The 20,922-nt window shown below is 37.7% G+C and overlaps 2 protein-coding genes across 2 annotated transcripts in view; one reads left to right on the top strand and one right to left on the bottom strand.

Annotated features, from left to right (window-relative positions):
* The window catches only part of GALNT1 (polypeptide N-acetylgalactosaminyltransferase 1), a 159,282-nt gene that overhangs the window by 23,969 nt on the left and 114,391 nt on the right, over positions 1-20,922 (top strand). The gene's annotated exons all lie outside the window — the stretch shown is intronic.
* INO80C (INO80 complex subunit C) overlaps positions 1-20,922 on the bottom strand; it is a 30,413-nt gene that overhangs the window by 6,423 nt on the left and 3,068 nt on the right. The window contains exons 2-3 of the mRNA XM_058800957.1: positions 3,412-3,522; positions 362-473 (exon numbers count right to left, since the gene is read on the bottom strand). Of these exons, the coding sequence (XP_058656940.1) occupies positions 362-473; positions 3,412-3,522 (223 nt within the window). The remainder of the gene's footprint in view (positions 1-361; positions 474-3,411; positions 3,523-20,922) is intronic.

Raw genomic sequence — 20,922 nt, 5'->3', positions numbered from 1 at the left:
AGCAGCCACCCACCAAAAGACCTCTGGACTTTTGGAAGGAAGGGTGCCTAACGAGTGAAAAGGTGACAAAAATCTCTTGGGAATAAGAGTTTCTGACTTGGTTTGGATAAATATTTTTTCCTTATTAAACTCTCCCCTCAGATGTATTTGAACTTTGCTGCGATACTCCAAATTATTTGCTTCCCCCTACTTTCCACTTAGGGCTGATGAGTGCAATTGGAGAAATCTTAAATGTACCACTGGACCCTGTCCAAGCAGGATACTGCATGCACTGATGAAATAATTTAGGTTAGTTTTAAAGAAAGTTATTTGTGTGGATTCTATTATTTATAAATACATGCAAAGCGTCTAAGCAGCTTACAGCTAGGATCATTTAGTTGCCATGGCAATGCCCTTTCAGAAGCAAGAATTTGTTTTAGGTTCTTCCATGTTCTGTTCTTCTTGCCAGCCGCTGCTCCACCAATGCCGGAGTGCTAGAATTAAAAATATGGTGTTTAGAGAAAAAAATAAATAAAGAATACTCTTTCAGAGCATGACACTTCTATTTCATAGTCTTTTTGATATGTCTCATCTTGTCGTGAACCATTTTGTTATTCTCACTTATTTCATCAGCATACTACTATACTGTACACTCTAATCTTGGTTGCAAGCAAAAGCAAAGCTTTTTGGACTGTGTCAAAGCTTCTATGTTTCCCATTAACTGAAGGAAATTAAAATCTGTTTTTTACATGGAAATAGAAAATCAATGTGGTTTGGCTTAGCCTGAGATTACAGGATTCTGTATGTACTTCCTATCGTATTAGAAGTTATTACTATGAAGTTGTTTCTAAAATTGTGATTATACAGCTACATTTTCTCTCTCCTTTTTATGGCATATTACAGGTGCAGCTCTTTTACAAATTATCCATGACTGCAGAAAACACAACTGATCTTTCAAAATGTAATGAATACTGAGAAACTTTCTGGAAATTTTATTTTTCTTTCAAAGGCTAGAAGACAGAATAATAGCAAAAGAATAATAAACAAAATGTTGGCTGCCAAGACAATTTTGCATTTTGAAAGGAACACTAATGGAAGGCTTGCCACAGGTACTATAATGGCAGCTGCAGTTATCAAATGCGATTGCTACAGAGTAATTTATTTATGTCCCTCCAGAGACAGAAGCTGCACAACATACTGTACTACTTCTAAATGATCAAAGGACACAGATTTACAGCTTAACTTCAGAAAATGTTCTTACAATTGAGAAGTTGCTATTTCTGTTAAAAATTACTACTTGCCCCATGAGTCTCATTGAAACTCAGCGAAGTTCCGTAAACACACTTTTGCTTTGAATGTTTATAAATTAACCACTTAAATTGATGAGGATGACAGGAGGAAGGACTCAATGAGAAAGCTTTTTGTTTTGTAGGCATAAGATATATTCAGAAAAGATGCTCACAAGCTGATGATATACTGGGTTTTAGTGATGGATATCTGATTTAAAAGACAGAAGCAAATATTTGCTCTTAGGGTAACACCTTAGTCATCTAAAGATCACTGCATAATAGAGACTGATACAGCATGAGATGAAACTACATGTACTTCCACACCACTGATTCAAATTCAATGCATGAATTTTCCCCCAAATCACTGCAAAATTATTTTTTTGTTTATTTTTTTGTTTGTATTATTTTGGTACTCTCAAAACCAACTATTTTTATATGAACTTATGCCTCCTAAAAATGGGGCTGAGCATCACCTCACACACCTACAATGAAAAGGCAACAACTGCCAAGCACATATGAACCAAACGAAGTTCAGAGAAAGCTGGAGGTAGGACAGGTGGAGCTACTGCTTTACAGCAGCTATTGCTCTACACAAGTGTCAGAAAGTCTTTTTCCCCTCACCCTTTGCCAATGGATGTAAATTCCAATTGGAAAGTTTAGGAAAAGGTAATTTCTTCCTCCTTCTCTTCTCTTAAGTCTGTCCTCTGCAGCGAGCTAATGGTTCAAACTTGGGCATACATATGAGAGAGAGACACTATTTGATTTATTTTCTTCCTTTAAGGGCAAATTAGGATGGAAAGATGCAAAAATCCATCCAAATTGTTACTGCCAGGTCATACCAATGAAATGCTGATTAACATGCAATGCATTTCTTCTCAAATTAGTTACTGTATTGGAGGGGACAATTTCATGGTTTTTATTATAACTGCCTATTATTTCTGCAGGGGCTGCCAAAGACCCTGTACATTCATTATCATTTCAAGCATGCAGACATTAGTATTGCCTCTTTGGAAATGGTGACATCCCTCTAAGAACTGAAGGATCAGCTCAGGGCTTCACAGATATTTAAATCCTATGTGGAAGCTACATGGGATGCCTCTGGGCACAAAAGGAGCTTTTGCAGTAAGCCCCGTTTCTCAAAGATGCTGGTGCTTGCTGGAGGATTAGTGAGCAAAGTATAGGGTCGTTTGAATGCCCCTCTCATGACTGAAGTTGTCTGCAAAGCAGATGTAGAGCAACTCACATGTCAGAGATTAATTTCATAGCCCCTGCCAAACCTGTGCTTAGTGAGCTGTGCGTTGCCCGATTACTCGTTATGTGCTGGGGGATATTGTATCTTGTTCATGCAGAGTGAAATCTGGGATAAAATCCTTCTTTCTAAGTACTGGCTTAGGACCAGCAGTCTGAGAGGTTTGCTTGTCTAGAAAGCATTTGTACAGTGTGCCAATGAGTTGGCCTTGGCACAGCAAGATAAAAAGATATCAAAACCAAACCCAGCATTACTAATTTAATCTTCTTCACCTTCTCTCCCAGTTTAACCCTCAGAGTGTTTGGAGCCTGCATTTCATCAGCTGTCAGTGTTTACATGACTGAATGCTGGCAGGCCAGACTTCTAGGGGGCACAGAGCATTTTGCTTCTAAATCTAGCCATGACTAGAAGAAGACACCACAAATGTGTTAAGAGTTTCAGGGACCAGAAGAAGAGCAAAATGCCATTTGCTAATGACTCTCTGGCTAATTTCTAGCTCAACTGCTTTGCAGCCTGCCTTGAGTTGGAACTGGAACATAGGATTCATACATTCATAGTATTAATTATTCCTCTCCAGCTGTGGTAGTTTGTGAGATACCATATCATAAAACTTCCACACTTACCTATACATAACAGGTTTCCTCACCCTGTTCCAGAATTTATTAGAACAGTTCTGCCTCTGGACCAATGCCATTCTCATGCTATAATACAGTGTGCACTTTAGACTGTGGTGTTACATGGATTGAGGTGAATTTCTTAAAAACTGTCAACCTTTTATTTGGCTACCAAGCTTATTTTCTTAATATTTACACTAGGAACATGGTTAAATAGAATCCTAGTAAGTCTTTTATGAGAAAAGTTTGAAATTTCAAATTGTTCAAATAATATACTTACGACAAAGTTTGGGTCTTTGAATGGTAACGGCTTGGCAGTAGTTTCCACTGATCCTGTGCTGGAGTCTGTGTTCAGAAGCTTATTTTCACTCACAGCCTCTCCACCTGCACTCTGCAGAAAAAAATACAGTCTTAGTGCTTGTTACTCTGAGCAAGTTTATCTGGAGATGTAGGCATCTGCTGTACTACCTGTTGCCTTTTTGCTCTCCTATCTCTTTTGCATCTAAAGATCTTGTATGCCAAGAGTGGGGAAGCATGAAACAGAGTATTTCTCAATCAATTTACAACTGACACACAAAAGGGAGGACAGGAATAGAGTGGCCAAAGCCCACTGAGTAAAAACTGCATGGGGTTTACTGCAGTATTAATAAAAGCCACCTCATCTCACTTGATAAATTGCAAGACAGTATGTGCAACCCAAAACAGCAGAACTGTACACTCTTTTAGAATGTTCTGTATAAAGTATTAACAGGAATATATAAAATTTATGAAAAGGTTTTTCATCAACTTTCTAAAGAAAAATGGATTAATCATTTTATTCTTCATCCTTGGTGCCAGCTGTGCTTGAATGAGGACTGAGAAAAAGTATTTTATTATATATTATTTTCATATGCAAGCTTCACAAAATCTACATGGGTGCTAGTTAGTATTTTCTAGGTTTTCTTTATGGTTTGTTTATTTATTTAGCAGGAAGAGCAGTCAGAAAAGATGAGTGTGACTGGAAAGCTAAAAAAGTTGTGTGGCAGTCTAAGCAATTTCTGATAATTCTGCACGGCTGAGTTTATGGGTTTTTAAAAATCTGTTAGTGACCTATAAGGCTCCACATTACCAGAACTAGCCCATGCTACACACATAAATATTTATTTGAAATCCTTATCTACCCCAAAGTCAGTGCAAATTTTGCCACTGAGTTTGGTAGTTTAGTCAATAGGAATCCATACCTTGATTTTTTTTTAACTTGGAGTAAAAGATTGGCTAAAAGCTAAGTCAGTATTTACTGCAAGGATGGTTAAAATGTTTTTTCATGTTATGTTTAGAGAGATAACAGTGGGAAAAGTGTTTTCCTGTAAAAACCTTTTGTGTTGATACAATACTCATTTAAATATGGAAAAAAAAAAGACTGCTATTATTTGTGGCTTATTGGGAGTACCTCTACAAACTGGGCTATAGAGCAAAGGCCATGATTCAGCATATCTTTCTCCATGTGACTACAGGGGAAGTGTTTTTACTCTTAATACATGTGAAAGTAATTATAGGATTAGGGACTAGGCAAGTTGAACTCTTCTTAGGGGAAATACTCCAGTCATTCTACCGTGCCTGTTTTCAACATAGCAAAGAGAGGTCTTGAATATTGGAAGTATAAAGTAAAAAAAGCAATGTTTCTAGTGCCTTACTAAAATAAAAATATGAATAGAAATAATCTGTTTTCAAAACAAGACAGTCCTTTGTAAGTTCATGTTACAGGAGATAAGGCAATAATAACATCAGCAGAAGCAACACTGAAGCCTGTAGCTTAAACTTGATTCTTCCATTGAGGACAGAAAACATTAAAAGGCAGTGACTGTCAGAGAAACAGAACAAATGCAGATGGATGTTTAGAAACATGTACATTATGTGGCAGTGAGCAGAGAAAATATCTTCATCAATCCTGAGTAAATGGCTTTATACACTGAGTTCCTAGGTTTCAAAGTATATTCTTGTACATGCATGCTTCCAGCACTTCAGATTTCAGCAGCAAACATTAGTCAGCCTTGAGAAAGACAAAACTTGAAATACAAGATTATTTTTCATGAATTCATTATCTCTGATACTGCTCATTATCAGTGTAAATTCTCTTAAGTAGAAGAATCAGCACTCAGATTTATTCTTCAAAGCATTCTTGCCTTTTCTTTGGTACCATCTGGTTGGTTTTAAACCCAGTTCTACAGATAATTACTTTATCGCTTTTGCCCCTTCAGTGATCTTGTCATAAGTATTCTGATTTCTCTGAAACAGGCTTTGAGTAGTATTTGAACAATAACTCAAAATAGTAACTAGTACTTTGAGACTCAGCACATAAAAATAGTTAAATAGTAAAGGGGAAGAAACTTCCTTATACATATAGTCTGCAATTTCTGCAGCTGGATATACTTACATACTACCCTCACTGTCTTCAGTGGTTTCTTCTGTGTGGATTCAGTGCTAATCTTGCTGGTGCAGTGGGAAGGAAGGTAAGGAATTGCTCCTGGCAGGACAATTCCTGAATGTAAATATTATATGTAATTTCTTTTCTATACCAGCTCCTAAGGGATTTCAGGTGTTAAGAGCTGCTAAGAGTCAGGCTAGTTCTCATTCAGGACAGATGTTGATTTTGTTGGTGCCAGTATCCCTTGCATGGTGGCAGAGGCAGCACGATCTAGAGCAGCAACTGCTGCTCTTTGGGTTTGCTGCCCATCAAGGCATCAGGTTCATGGGATCACCCAAGTCATCCTCCAGTGCCAGTGAGACACAATGCCAGCAGTTGCCTCTGGATCTGTCATGGACAGTTTCCTGTCCAAGGCAAAGGGTGCAGGGCTGTAAAGCAGTTTTCATATCACTGAGGCATGCAGCTGATACCATGATTTCAGAGCCCTGTGACAGACTGGGAAGCAAATAAGACTGAGGATTATGATTCCAGTTAAATGCTGGGAACTGAGATAAAGACATAGTGCAGAGGCATGCCAGTTCCCTCACTCAGCACTGCTTGTATGAAAACTCTGATTTTTAGCAACGGGACCATGGCAGAGAGATGCTCAGCTAATGTGCTTCTCTTTCTGGAAAAACATTAAAGAGTTGAGCAGAAGCACTGCTTCCCGAATAATGTGCTATTGCACAGAGGCATGAACTCTGGCAGTACAGAGCTTTGAAAAGCTCTTCCCATGCAGCCTGCAGAAGTCTCAGCTGATATCCTTTGCAGCTTTATAGCCACAAACTGCAAGTGCCAATAAAATCTACAAATCTCGCTGGCCTATGTTTTAAACATTAGGAATTAAAGCACAGGAAACTTAATGTAATTTTTCAGGTTTGTTTTGTGAAAGTTTTTTAATGGCAGGGGATATGGATCTACCTTTGTTCTGCAAAACACATATTTCCTGAAAGTGAAAAATACAGTGATTACACAAACTGTTATTTACAGCCTGAAAAGAGATTCCTCAGTGAACAATTACTGCACAGTAAAGGTAATATTTAACTTTTAATATCAGTTGAACAAATCTCTCCCAAATGTGCTTGTTCTCTTGGTCGTTTAGACTGGAAGACAGTTCATCCTTCACTGTCATGTGCTGGGACAAACAAACAGGAAGAATTCAAATGCCCTTTGTAGTCCTGCGGAGTGACGGTGGTGGCGTGAGCACAGTGAGGAAGTGTCTGTCACCAGGGAACACGCTCTGCTCAATGTGTGCTGTAACCCCCAGTCACGTGTGGGGCAGCTTCCCCTTCCTGCCCAGTCCACAGCACATTTTCCCTACAGAGCCACTCTCAGCTAACTCCCTCACCCCCAGACTCCTGGGATAATCTCAAATGCTTTGCTGTGGGGCTGAAAAGGTGAAGCCATGGGCTGAAATGCTCAAAAGCTTGTAAACAATCTTTATGGGAAATTCAATATACACTTCAAGGAGACAGCAGCTTTTACCGTGCACTTTATAACTAAATTGTGTCTTTTAAATGGTAGTTTATGTAACTAGGGCTACAGGGAATTTGTGCTACATTAGTCACTAAGCAGTATGTTTTTCTCCATAGTCTGTTGAAGATCATAGCAACAAAGATTCTGGGGTGGCTTTACATTTACAGGCTACACCTGCATGGAAAAATGAAAATGTGACATCGGTACAGCTGAACATGCTTATGCTAGTTTTACCTCAAATAAGGATAAAACCACTGCAGTAAAGACTGCAGCTAAGTCATCAGTAACTATCAGTAACTCATCCTCTCCCAGCACCTCCTTCTGTGGCTATTAATCCCCACTGAAGTCCATGTTGCCACTTCTCATGTTATCCCCCTCTGTTCTTCTCATCCTCCTCCTCCTCCCAGTATCCCCAGGCATTGAACAACCTTGACTGGAATGGCATGTATTAAAAGTCATAAGCACCAGGTCAAATACTTCTTACAGGAGCACTTGTGCAATTTTATTCCCTCTGTAAAGTTGTGTTTATGTGCTGCAGCTGAATTTTAACTACAACCACAGTATGACAAGTTGGCAACCTCTATCCCTCTTGGGATAGATGAGAGAAATCGTGAGAGGATGAGCTTCTAGTTTGCAGTTCTTTTCACAGGACCATCCCTGCTGGGTGGGACAATGCCCTCCCTGTTATGTCCCAAGACTGGGTGACAGTCACCCAAGGGAAGAAGATGGCAGAGGACTTGGTAGCAAAAATTTGAGAGAGACTGAAAAGCTGCAGCAAACATTTGTGAGTCCCAATAAGTTTGTTTTACGAGCAGCCAAGTCTGGGGAAGAGACCTGAGCTAAGCTTTGCTACCTTTCCACTGGTTTCTTTAGAGTGAAGCCAAACCCCAGGAATGAGCCTAGCTTGGACCCTGCTGTATACACTGTCTGTACTGGGAGGAAACACACTGGGAGGCTGCCTATTCACACACTACTTTCAGTATTAGGCTTTGGTAGATCTATTAATGTTTTGTATATATTTTGGTCCAAATTCCCTACCGCAGATGTTTTCACATGATTTCCAAAGACTGAGCCATCTGTCTGGTTTTATTTAGAGAGGAAAAGCAAAGCTTGTAGACCATGGAAGCTGATTTCTTTGTTTTGGCTATTTCTAGGTGGAATCAGCATTGTGGGGTTTGGGATGGGTGTCTGCAATGATACTAAATACCAGCTGAAATTACCTTATTATGAAAGTCCTTGTTTCACACATAATTTCTTTTTTTGTTTTTAATTCCCCCAGCAAGGATTAAAATTGCAAAACATCAGTATATATCAGAATAGCTGATGTATACTGAAGTAAAATTTCTTACCTATTTACTTTCAGATTATATTCTGTAACATTTTTTTTATTACTTTAGACTAATAGGATTTTACTATGTATTAAAAACCCCATGAAAATATGAAACATAAAGTCAAGATGTAAATACATGCATTTCTGGCATCCTGTTGCTGCATACCACACATGTCATGGCTTAGAAAAAAAAAACGGATTTGTACATCACTGAAGGTATACTATGACTACCAGTGGCCAGTTTCACTAGGTGTTAACAGTTTTACATGCTAAAAAACATTTAAAACCAGAAGGTAACTGAACAATGTGTTGGTAAATCAAAACAAATGCATAACTAAATTCTATGAGAACTGGAAAGGAAGTTACTAATTTAAGGATGCAAAAACAATACTGAAAACATTGATTCTTTCTGTTTTCTGCAAATCATTAATTTGTTAGCTTTGACAATATACTGAGTACAGGAATTGTAGATGAAGGTGATTGCACAGGTTGGATTTTGGTTTGGGTTTTTTTTCTGCATTCAGTATTTCTGAAATGCTGGCTTTGTCTCATAGTGATGATGAGAGTGTTGCATGTCACCATTGAAAATGAAGTAATTAGAGGGATCTGGCCCCAAGCACCCAGTTTACTGAGGAGCCCACTTGTCTTCAACATTTCTATGTGAAATTCAATAGTTTCAATTACCTTCACCTTCTTTTGGCAGCTGATTTTCATAATCACAATACTACTACAATGTTTCTTTAAACTCAGCTTCAATAGTGGTGCATGTCTAATTATTCCTCTAGTAGGTTACTTCCAAAGCAGCGATATCCAGCTTATGGCAACTTACTTGGCTTTTAGTTGTGTGTAAGTTCTGTGATATCCTGACAAGAGCTGTGGCATGCAGCCAGGGAAGAAAATGGTAATTTATAAAATCAATGGATAATACCTGTATTTTCACTAGCAGACAATTACAGTGAGTGAGAATGCCATGTGGAAACAGAGCACAAATGTCACTAGATGACAGCAGCAATGATATGAGCAGACTTTTTAAAATTGGGAGTAGAACCTGAATGTCAGCTATTTAACAGAGTGCCAGCTAATACTGCTCATACTGGAACATATATTAAGCTGTTTGATTAATATATTAGCTCTCACTATAACAAGGCTGGCCTGGGCTCTTGCACATTCTGAATATTTAAATCATTTAACTTTGCATGATGACATGACAGGGGCCATTAAAACTTGTACACGTACCCTCTGGCAGACAAGAATGCAGCTCTTTACATTGCTGGGAATAATTCACTGAGAAAGGTGTCAGAATTAGACGTGTTTAAACTCAAGTTAAAATGATGGTTAAAAAATTTCTCATTGCCAACATTATAACCATGCTACATTTCTGAAAGCAAACTTACTGAAGACTCAGTAACAATGCAGGACTGTCTAGAACAAGATTAACTCTATCCACGTCTGTGACAGGAGGGTTTGCTGCAAAGACCTTTTCAGTAAGACCTATAAACATGTCTTCCTCATCTGGTTGCATTTTACTAGTTCTTGGATTCAGCAGGAAAAACTTTTTCCCTCTTCCTTTCCACTCACTGAAATGAAGCCCAGTGCAACTTCCCCATCCTTTTCTCTCTCAGCATTCAGGTACATGGTAGTATTTTAGGAACATTCTCCCTTCACAGAAGGTCCTACCTTATTTTGGGCATAGGACAAAAACCAGTTCAGCTTGAAAATGTTCAAATGCCAAGAAGAAAAAAAAAAAAAACCCTAATCTTGCACATTCACAGCAAATTCTGTTCCACAGGTCATTGAAAAATTGAATTTACTTAAAAAACCTTGAAATCCTGAGTATGCAGCTAATAAGCATAGTGCAGATCCTTGTCCTCGATTTCAAGCAGCTACTATGGTTGGCAAGTCATTTGTGTATCCAGTTTAAATTGGGAGTAAATCCATCTAATTCAGTGGGTTTCATCATTGTCAACTCATCTTAAAAGACAAAGGTCCTGGCATAGGTTTTTGCTTCCACTGACATCACAAGTAAATATCCCAAAGGCCTGACAACAAAAATATTTTTGCTTAAATTACCACATTGTCCTCAGATGCTACTGCTGTTTTCACTTATAAAGAAAGCTGAAAGAGGTTTGTTAATAACAAACATAACAGCACAAAGTTTGAAATGAGATTGTTGGACTATTATAATAATAATTTACAATTCCAAGTACACGTATCACTAAATGCACTTCTTCTAACCATTTCCCAGAGGATTTTTGAGTCACATACTACTTACCTGTACAAGACTTATAAAACCTGCCTTTCCTAAAGCAGTGGTTCTTCTCCTCTGACTTGCTGAGTATTTCCACTGAGCATCAGGAGTTAATCAACTGTGCAAATTAACTCAAATGTATGACTAAAATTTAGATATAATCTCTGCTGATGTAAGAGTATGGGGGAAGGTGTTTAAAGCAGGACATGGAAAACACTTCAACTGCAATTTAAATAAATAAAGATAATACACAGAGCCACATAAGCTGCCCAGATAGCAATCTCGACATTATGCTTTTGAACTTCTGCTGTTCAGAGGCGAGTTAAACATCTCACATTCCAACTGCCTCAGAAAGGCTGAATAAAATTTTACTCATGCACTAAAAGATTGGACTGTCACAAAGTGATGGATGGCTTTTCTATGCTCTCTGTAGGGCATTTCAATACCATAGACTCCAAGTGCTCTTGATTAAAAGGCGACATTCTCATTTAGGGTCCTGTCAGTGCCTGAGCATAAAACCATTATCATTCACCTGCACTGGTGGTTCCAGTGACAAAATACTTACCAAAATGTATAAAATACTAATTACTTTAGTCACTTTGATAGAGGTATAAACCACCCTAATGCAAAGCTCTATTATTATGTGCGAGGGTTAGAATTCAAAATTAAAAATGCAACCAAAGGGAGAATAAGATTTTAATTACATCCCCCACCTCTCAAGCATTTCTTAAAATCCTGGGGGAAAAAGACATAGCAATTTCATCACACAAGATCTCCTTTCATAATGGTACTGTTCACTTAAAAAAACCCAAACAAACAACAAACCTAGAAAAACTCAAGTTCAATTTCTGCTCTTCAAAATTATTAAGCAGTCAAACACAGAATAAGATGACAAGCCTCAGTAAAAAGCTTGGATTTAGTCTCAAGAGATTTCAAATGCCAAATATGTTTTCCTATTTAAGGAAATTTAAGTACTGTGATAGGCAAATTTTTATAACTTACAGATATTTAAAGGAAAAAAATTACGATTTCCTGTGGGGAAAAGTCTCAAATAAAATGTAATTGGGACACAACTGTGAATAGCTTCACGCTATCCCAGAAAAACTTGGTTTAATTTGCATTTGCCACAAAGCTCCCTTTGGCTTAAATAATAGCAAGAGATCTCTCACTTTTAGATTTGGTGGATTGGGACTACTCCTTGTTTATAAAGTTTGACAGTTTTCTTTATTAAGAAAATTATAGCTTGGACAAATTCGTAATCATAAGCTGAATGGCATTGCCAAAGTGGCCCTAGAGCTAAAACTTTCAGTATATGTAGAATCCAAAAGCATGTGTTGGGTCATACTTGTATCAAGGGTAAAAGTGAGCTCAGCTAACAGAATATTTTGATCCCTCTAAATAGAAAAAGTCTCCTAAATTGATGGACTTTAAGACTGAAAATGGATGGAAGCATACTAGCAAAAAAGACTACACTAAATCACAATTGAATTTTTATAAAAAAACTGCCAGTATGTTCCTTTCTCTATCAGAAAAAATCAGTCAAGGACTCTGTCTAAACTGCATCTTAAAGTTGAAAATACATCATTTGATACAGAACAGCTAAGGTCAAAGTGGTTCAGGAGAAAAGAGTGGAGGATTACAATATTCCAATATGCTCATGTGCCATTAACATTGTAATGCTGCTCAGGGAGCATCCCAGAATCCCTGTGCGAGTAACAGCCTTCAGCCAAGGCAGGAGAAGGATCCAAGTCCATTCATCTACACGTGACTGAATCAAGGACAAGGAAAGCAAAAAGTTATCAGCTCCTATGATTGATGGGAGACTAATTTCATTCTGAAAAAAAACAAACAAAAACACCCCCTTCAGTTTCCACATTGTAGTTCATTCTGTAGAACATCATCCATTCTGATGGGAAATAACACTTGAGTAACAAAAAAACAAAACAACATTTCTTCAAGGAAAGGCAATTAAATAGTTTCAACTGAAAAAAGGGGGTATCTTTCAGAGCTCCTACTCTATCTATTTTCCTAAGAAAAAAACACACCTGGATTAGAACAGTTAAATTTTACCTTTAAAATGTTATGGACTATTGGATAAACCAATACAGGAAACAAATATTCACGTTTGCATTTTCCCTATTTTTTGCACATTTTAGCACTTGATTCTGTTTTTCTTGTCACTTTAGGGATATTAAAATTGTAGTTTTATTTCATTTCTGCTAACCACACTACTTCTGCCATGGTGCATTGCAGTCTAAAGTTACTTAGAAGAAGGTTTTTCCATTTGCGCACAGGTATTTAAGATTGCCATACTGAAACACCATGTCAGAAACACAAAGCTTAGGTACACTGATCTGTGAAACATTGCAATGCTACAGGAACAGAGAACAAATACATTCTTTCTAAAGATCTTCAAAAAGTTATCAAAGGTACAATGCATGAGAGAGCAGTAATTTTATCAGATGCTCCAAAGGTCTTTTAAAGAAGACAAGAAAATAAACTATACCTCAGACTTTAAACTTCTTCAAGCTAAATCTGTCATCTTTATTGTTTGTCTCATATTATGGGACAAAAAAAATCTGCTTGCACATGCCCTGGATACTGCATTCACTCTCTCTAGTAAACTCACTACCCACCATTCCAACTTTGAATAGTGCACCAGTTTCCTGTACTCAGCAGAACTGCATTATCCAATGGATACCTACATTTAACTGGATAATGAAAAAAAAACCAACCTGACAACTGAACTAAAATAAACATATGGCAAATTCTAATTTAGATGAAAATAAGGTAATATAAGTATCTCTTGTAGACTATTTTGAGGCAGCTCAGGAGAAAAAGGGAAGACAGAGTTGTATAGTAGAGCTAATTTGAAGGCAAATTTCTGACATATTTCTGCAGAAACATTTGTACAAGTAGGTGGTTGTTTACTCAGCTATGCAAGTTCTGTGGCACTTCACCCTGATACCATATATTGAAGTTGAGGAACTGCAGCAAATCTGAAAAGTGCCAGACAGTTCATGTTTTCAAATAAACTCCTATCCCAACTGCCTTTTTTGCTTGAAATAAAACAGAACTATTAAAAGACTTGACTTGCCACTACATTAGAATCAGTGAAGTTTTGGTATCACATCCACAATTGTAGGTGAGAGGGGAAACATAGTATTTAACATTTTGTGGCACGTTTAACAGGATCCTGTTTTAAGACATTTCCCACAATGAATTATTCAGCAAATAAAAAAATACCTTTTGGACAGATAAAAAAAGGACAAGCATAAAAAGGGCAAGTCTGTATCTGTAAAAAAAGGCAATTCTGGCTGCAACAAGTAGGTTTAACAAAAAGTCAGATGAAAACGGAATTTCTGACTGGAGGAAATTCAAGGTCATTAATGTGAGACTTAAACTAGCACTTCTAGTTCTAGACTATGTAAATAAAGATAATCAACTTAAAGAATAAGACCTTTCCAGATTACTACTTTGGTTTGAGAAGCCTGAGTACACTGTGCATACATCAAGGAAAAATGGCCTTCTATTCCAGTTTGCTGACTTTACCAGCTGATTTTGCTGTCAGAACATTGTCCTGTTCTTTCAAGGGAAGAGCAGTTCTACTAAAACATAACCATTGTTAGAGTATAGAGAGACTTTATACTGTCTAAATGGAGTAGCTGGTTTTTGTGGTAGTTTTCACGTTTGAATGTGCCCATGACAGGAGTGCAGGACTGTTTGTTCAGGGAGAGGACACACCCATCTTAGTCACACAGTCAGACAGCTGGAAGGTGGCACAGCAACACTGAATCACTGAGGCTGGAAGGGGTCTCAGGAGGTCACCAGCTCACCTCCTGCTCAAAGCAGGGTCAAAACTGACCTTGGACTAGATTCTTGGGGCTGTGCCCCAGCAGGCCCCAAACACTTCCAAGAGCAGGGATTGCACAACTCTCCATGCAGCTCTCCATCTCCCCGGCTAGAAATCAGTATCTTCTAAAATAGAAAACTGGTTTTAGTAACAAAAAACTCTTTTGGTCTTAAGCAGTCACATAATGCACATTAATTACTGGCCTAATTTCTGCATGTTCCAATTCAGCAGTATTTTGCTGTAGTCCTGATGGTTTCAGGGCATAAATGTAACAAAGTTTTTAAGCAGAGCAGTCATCTCTTATTAAAGGTACCAGTTTATCTGGAAAATTAGGACAAGTTTTTGGATGGACTGCATACCAATACACCACAGATTCAACAGAAAGACTTTTTATGGCACATAACTTTCACCAGCTTCCTAGAGGGTTTTAACTCCCTCCACCTTTATCCTAAATAATGAGTGCTTTCACAATACTTTCTCTCTTGCCTGATGAACATCGCCTATACTCCTGAGATGCCAACAACCTTTGCTGCAAATATGGTCTCCCTGATTCATATCTAACCAAACTCTAAGCAGTACTTCTGTATTTAGCTTGGGAAGTTGCTGTTTCACTTTCAAATATGAGAAAACACTTAAATGCCTGAAATTTGATTTGAGCTTTCCAGCTGTACTGCTTAAGTGACACTAGCCACACTTGTAAACCTTGTCTAATTTATGCAGAAACTACCAGGTGTCTCAGCCTTTCCTGCCTTTCTTCTTGTCCTTTCATTAACTCAGAAAAGTAAAAGTCTGAGGAAGCAATAAATAAGGCCATCATTAAAATCACGCTGCATCCTTATGAACATTAGGCTAAGTAAAGCTACAAGCACGTCAACACTCCAAGGGCAAGAACTCAAAAACCTAAAAGTTGCTTAAAACTGTGTAGGTTTTACCTGTAGGCCTGTGGATGACTGCAAAATCAGCTATCTTTTTTAATTACATCAGGTTTTATGTAGCACACATATTAGGTAGGTTGTACACAGACGCATGGAATTTTGTATGTTTATTGAAAATTGATTAATTACACAACAAATCATACTTCTCTGTTTAATAAATGATAAAAAGGCAAATATGATACTAAGAGTCTCTTTTCATGTGGTATCTGAGCAATGGCCTAAAATGCTTTATAAAAGGAATTTCATCTTTTAATTTTCAAAACCACTCCTTATCCACAGCAGGCTCTTTTAATCAGCAAGGTCAGGTTTTCTTCCTGAGTCAGCCAGTACTTACATCCTGGGACAGGACAATTACATGACATGTAGCCACAGATATTAACCCCTTCCAAAATTATGGCTCTGTCACAGTGTAAGTATGTATTACTCACAAAACAGTTTCCTTCTATCCATTTCAAATTTGTTTCTTGAATTAACAGTATTGTATTTTACTACAGCATAAACATATCTTACATATCTTACTAAATGGCAGGACTATTTCCCTTTTTGAAAGGGAAATTAGTTTAGAAAGGAAATTAGTTCTGATATTTGCAGAACTGTGTTTTTTGTATTAAAATTATCTTAAGACAAGACCTAAAATGCATAAGCAGGCTATAAATACATAAGCAGACCATTCTGATAACCATGTTCATTACCAAACTATGGATTTGTTCTCTTTGGAACAGAGAGAAAACCTCCATCCTTGGCTGTAGAGGAGAACATCACTCCACACTCCCACACCAGACCTGCTTTTAGCCCAGTGGTTAGGGTGTGCTTGGGAAAAAAGGGTTTGAATCCCTGCAGGCAGTGGCAGGTAACATCAAGTGGAGGACAGATTAGGGAGTTGTAAGGACAGATGATATAAAAAGCAAGTATCAATGCATAAGTGTGCTTCTACTTTTGAAAGAAAGGATATAATACCTGCTTTCAAAAAGGCAGATGTTCATGGTTCTGAATCCCAAGTAGAATGAGTTTCCTAAATCTTCAGGGAGAAGTATAATTAGGACCAGTACATATTTCTTGATAACTTATTTTGGTGGCATCTCACAGTTAGCAGAATCAGCTGAGGGACTTAGGGGCTGACAGACAAGCAATATGACAGCTGAAGCTGTTACTTTCCAGGCCTTCCTGCAGGCAGGGACACGGGATCAAGCATTTCATTTAGTCTGTTACAGTCAACTCATGAAATCCGGAATTAAGAGTATGAAAGCTCATGAAGTAGGTTGCTTGTAGTGGACAAGTGTTTTCCTTGTCACTTGGTCATGCCTCTTCCTTGTGCTACACCCCACAGCTGTTAGAGTTCCCTCTAGAGTGAATCAGTCCAGCTCACCAGGGCAGCAGCAATGCAGCTTCCAGGGGAGGGGGAGTGATTGGCAAATCCTGACAGCAGACCTCTGTCGGTGGGAACAGGTCTGGGGAGAGCCAAAGCTGGCATGATGTGCACACAGCTGGAGCGTGCACCTGAGACTTGTGGAGGTGGATAAGAGGGAAGATAGGAGGAGACTGGGATTCCAGTAATGAGAAACTAATCCATTTGCCTAATTGAGCCTCTTAAAGTTGCAGGTGTGCTTTGCAGTGAGGCAACACACGCTGTTTATGGATATGAATTCTTGTGTCAGGGCCAGGCATACTTCCCAACACAGTGTGTCACAGCTTTTATGGCTTTCTGCAGGTTTAAATAAACAGCCAATCTCTCCATTCTGTCTTCTTGGAATGTCTGAAAAATGTGTTCACAACCCTCCCTGGCTAATAAATTAATATTAGCCTTTCTAATCCAAAATGAATGTGTTGAATAAACAGATATAATATATAATTGATATAATTACAAATGCCTTGCTACAGCAAGAATTGAAGTTACTACCAAACACAATTATTGCACTTTAGAAAAATGTGAAAAATAGTCTAACACCACATCAAATCTGCAATATCTAGACGGTTAAGTTACTCCAAATTTTCTTTTGGTAATCTGAATATTTTACAGTACTAACTGGATTCTGAGATCACTTTTTAGGGGTACTACATCTCCAGAGAAAATTTCATGCTAAAGTACATGTATGAGGTGTTTTAGATTGCTCTTTCTCCTTCAAAAAAATAACCTATGCTATTTTATCTCCTTATGATAGAAGTGGAGAACCATCTTTATTAAGTCTCCTAAATTTCCTGCATGTTTATTGTGAATCCTGAAACTAAGTGTGATCATGGTAAGACTCCATTTTATGTTAGCTAAAGGAGAGATTAAAATTGTCTGCTAGGACAAGTGAAGAAGGGTAGAAAACCCATGACACCAGCATACTGATGCTCATAGTAAAAGGCAACACACATATGCTTTTGCCTTTTTAAAACATAACAAATCTCTGTTTACTGTAAAACTAAAATCTATTCACATTTGGTTGGAGGAGATAGGTAATTCTTTGAGATTGGCATTGTCTGGTTTAGAAATTCACATACTTTTATGATTATAAATCATCTGAAGCCTTCAAAATGTGATAAATGTCAAGCAAAGTTAATTCTTAGCTCTGTTTTGACAGTTTCCATTTTAACCTAGATTGCTCTAGAAAAGCAATTCCCTTTTTAAAATACAGCTAAGCTTAAAACACACATAAATTTTGCCAGATTTCTGTAGAAAATCTGCTTTTTGTCTTTTAATTACCATTTTTCCTCATCAGGGACTGGAGGGATTCTCGTTCTTTAACAGATTTAACTTCAAATGTGCAAGTGACAAAAAATGGTGCTTCGGGATAATCCCATTTCTCCTTAGTGGACTGCCTGAAAATAAGATGTATTTTGGAATAGTATTGCAGCTATTCACTATCAGCTTTGTTGCAGCAAGTATCTTTGTGGTGCAGACTCTGAAAGGATTAGATATAAGCAGTGACCCTCTGAGAGCTGCAAGTCTGGGGGGTTCTCTGTGGTCTGGTGACATGCACTGTGAGGCCAGAGCACGTTGGTATGTGTGGGATGGCTCAGCCAATTGAAATGCTACCCGCTAAAACTCTTGTTAAGACACGGCAATTTGTTTTGGACTGGCTGCCAGTTCTGTAAGAGCCAAAACTCTTGGGTAGGGTTTGGTACAATTGTGCAAGTGGCTGACCTCAAAGAGCTCACCTGAGCAGTTTTTATCAGTAAGTAGCAATCACCTGCAATCTATCATGGTATCTGTATTTTATCCAATGGAAGTGTAATTTAAATCAATTTCATTAGCTTTGAATTAACATCCCGTGGGAACACACTGTATCTTTTAAAGATGCCATTCCAGGCAAGCAGTAGCGTCAGACTGGAACTGCTTCACTGGTTAAATTCATGTATTTTTGGTTACTGTTACAATCTTACAGGATGAGAAGTTTTAAAACAAACAGTGTAGTCTAGAGCATAATGACATGACAGCTTTTTAATAAACTGGCAAATAATATGTACTTATATCTCCCTACTAGTACGCTGTGTCAGGTTCCTTCTGTCTTTTAGGGCAGGTGGATTGGTGAGAAATGCTACTTATTAAACTCCCAACTATAAAGAAGAATCATGCTTTTCTGTAGCAGAAAGTTAATATGGTCTAGCAGCAAGTCTGTAAGTCTAATAAGCCTAATACTAAAATTATTAGAATAAGTTTGCTATCATACTGATTGCAGTAAGCAAGGTCTGAAGTGGTAAGTAGGTAATTTTTAATTTTCATTCAGAAAGTTGTCATACTGTGCACACTGAAGGAGGTCCCCTAGGAGATTGTCCCAGAACATGGTGACAGCAGCAGCTCAGCTCAGTAGCTCTAGTGGTACTTGCCAATTCTGTAGTTCAACTCATTCACTCTAACCTTGATTTTCAGGAACCAACAGCCAAATCAAATGGGCTCTTTAAAAAAAAAGTTATTTTAAAATTTATTTGATGGTTTCCTACTAAGAGTGCTAGGCTTGGTAAAACAGCATGACAGGAAAATTGATTAAATTTACTGAAATTTAGGGTCAAATTCTGTGCTGTTTATGTACTAGGATAAGCTCCCTGCCTTTAGTGGGCAGCTTTTGAGTACATAACAGTAACCATGTTAATATGTATATATTTAAGTCCACTTATTGAACTTACAGCTGTCTATCAGAACTGTGAAATCTGATGATCTTCAGTTTACGAGATAAAAACATCATAATCCAGATACATCTAAAATAAAAATAGAGTTCTAATTGTGTCAGAGTCACTCCATTTATTTTTGTGTGGTGCATTAGATGAGCTTATTTAACAGGACAGTAACAAAACCATTTTGATTTTATTTTCTAACATTGTTGTTGCTTTTGCTTTTAAGCATAGAATGAGAAATACAGAAAGCATTAAGCAGACATATCAGTAGTACTTCTATAATAATAATTATAGATAAAATCAATATAAATACCTCACCAGTTTAAGTCTGAAGTTATTTCACAAATAATGTAAGCAAATTTAATTTACATTATTTAGCATAATTTCTCTCTTTAATTTTCCCTATGATAAAATCAGAAACTTTTTTTCCAAATCATTCTCCTATCTTACTGCAAATTCTATCTTTAAAGATTGTCAGCTGTCACAGAAAAGCATTTTTCTTTATTACTTACATCTTGATCTAGAATATACTCTTTTAAAAGCTTCCTGTTGCAGTATAATTTATAAAATAATGGTGTGAACATTAAGGTAGAGCAACTGGTGGCATTTTAAGATCGGTATCAAAGATTCTATCCCAGGTTAAGTGATAGTAATTGATGAGACAGGAGACCTAGAAACAAGTCTGAACAAGAGCCAGGGATGGAGGTGAATCAGCAGCTACTGGGAACCACTGGGCAGGGATATCTAAGGGAATGGTGCTGTATAAATCACTACACAGCACTGGTTTTGACAGATTCATGTTACCACTTAATATACATAATAATCCTCAACAGGGCTGCAGCACAGACTGAGGTATTTTGCAGTGGCACAACAACATGGGAGGAATAATTGTGTAATGCTGATGAAAGTGAAGTAATCAATTTGCAATCATGCTTTCCTGTAAACTCACTTTTAATATTACATTTGGTAAATACAGGCATTATGTCCAAAAAGCATGTGTCTCCTTCTGCAGACATGACTGACAAGCCCTATGAGCAATGTGCTTCCAAAACAAATATGACTCAATACCTTTGGGTCGGTAACTCACACAAATCACACAGCATGTTCTCAGTTGGAAGGGACCAACAAGGATCATCAATTCCAACTCTCAAGTGAATGGCCCATATGGGAATTGAACCCAGAACCTTGGTGTTACTAGCACAACCCTCTAAAAAAAAAAGATGAAGAATGCTTTTTGGTAATGATGTTCCTAAGGTGTATCTTAGAGAAACTAGCAATTCACATGTTGGAGAAACAAAATCAAAATGTGGTTTATAGAAATCTGCATGCTGTGTGATAATTGTGCCTTCTTGTAGGATACACACAGTCACTCAAACTAGTTGATTACCCTGCTCTTCTTATGTAAATTTGT

Source organism: Ammospiza caudacuta, chromosome 1, assembly GCF_027887145.1.
Source record: "Ammospiza caudacuta isolate bAmmCau1 chromosome 1, bAmmCau1.pri, whole genome shotgun sequence".
Taxonomy (NCBI): domain Eukaryota; kingdom Metazoa; phylum Chordata; class Aves; order Passeriformes; family Passerellidae; genus Ammospiza; species Ammospiza caudacuta.
This window is presented reverse-complemented; position numbering and strand designations above follow the sequence as displayed.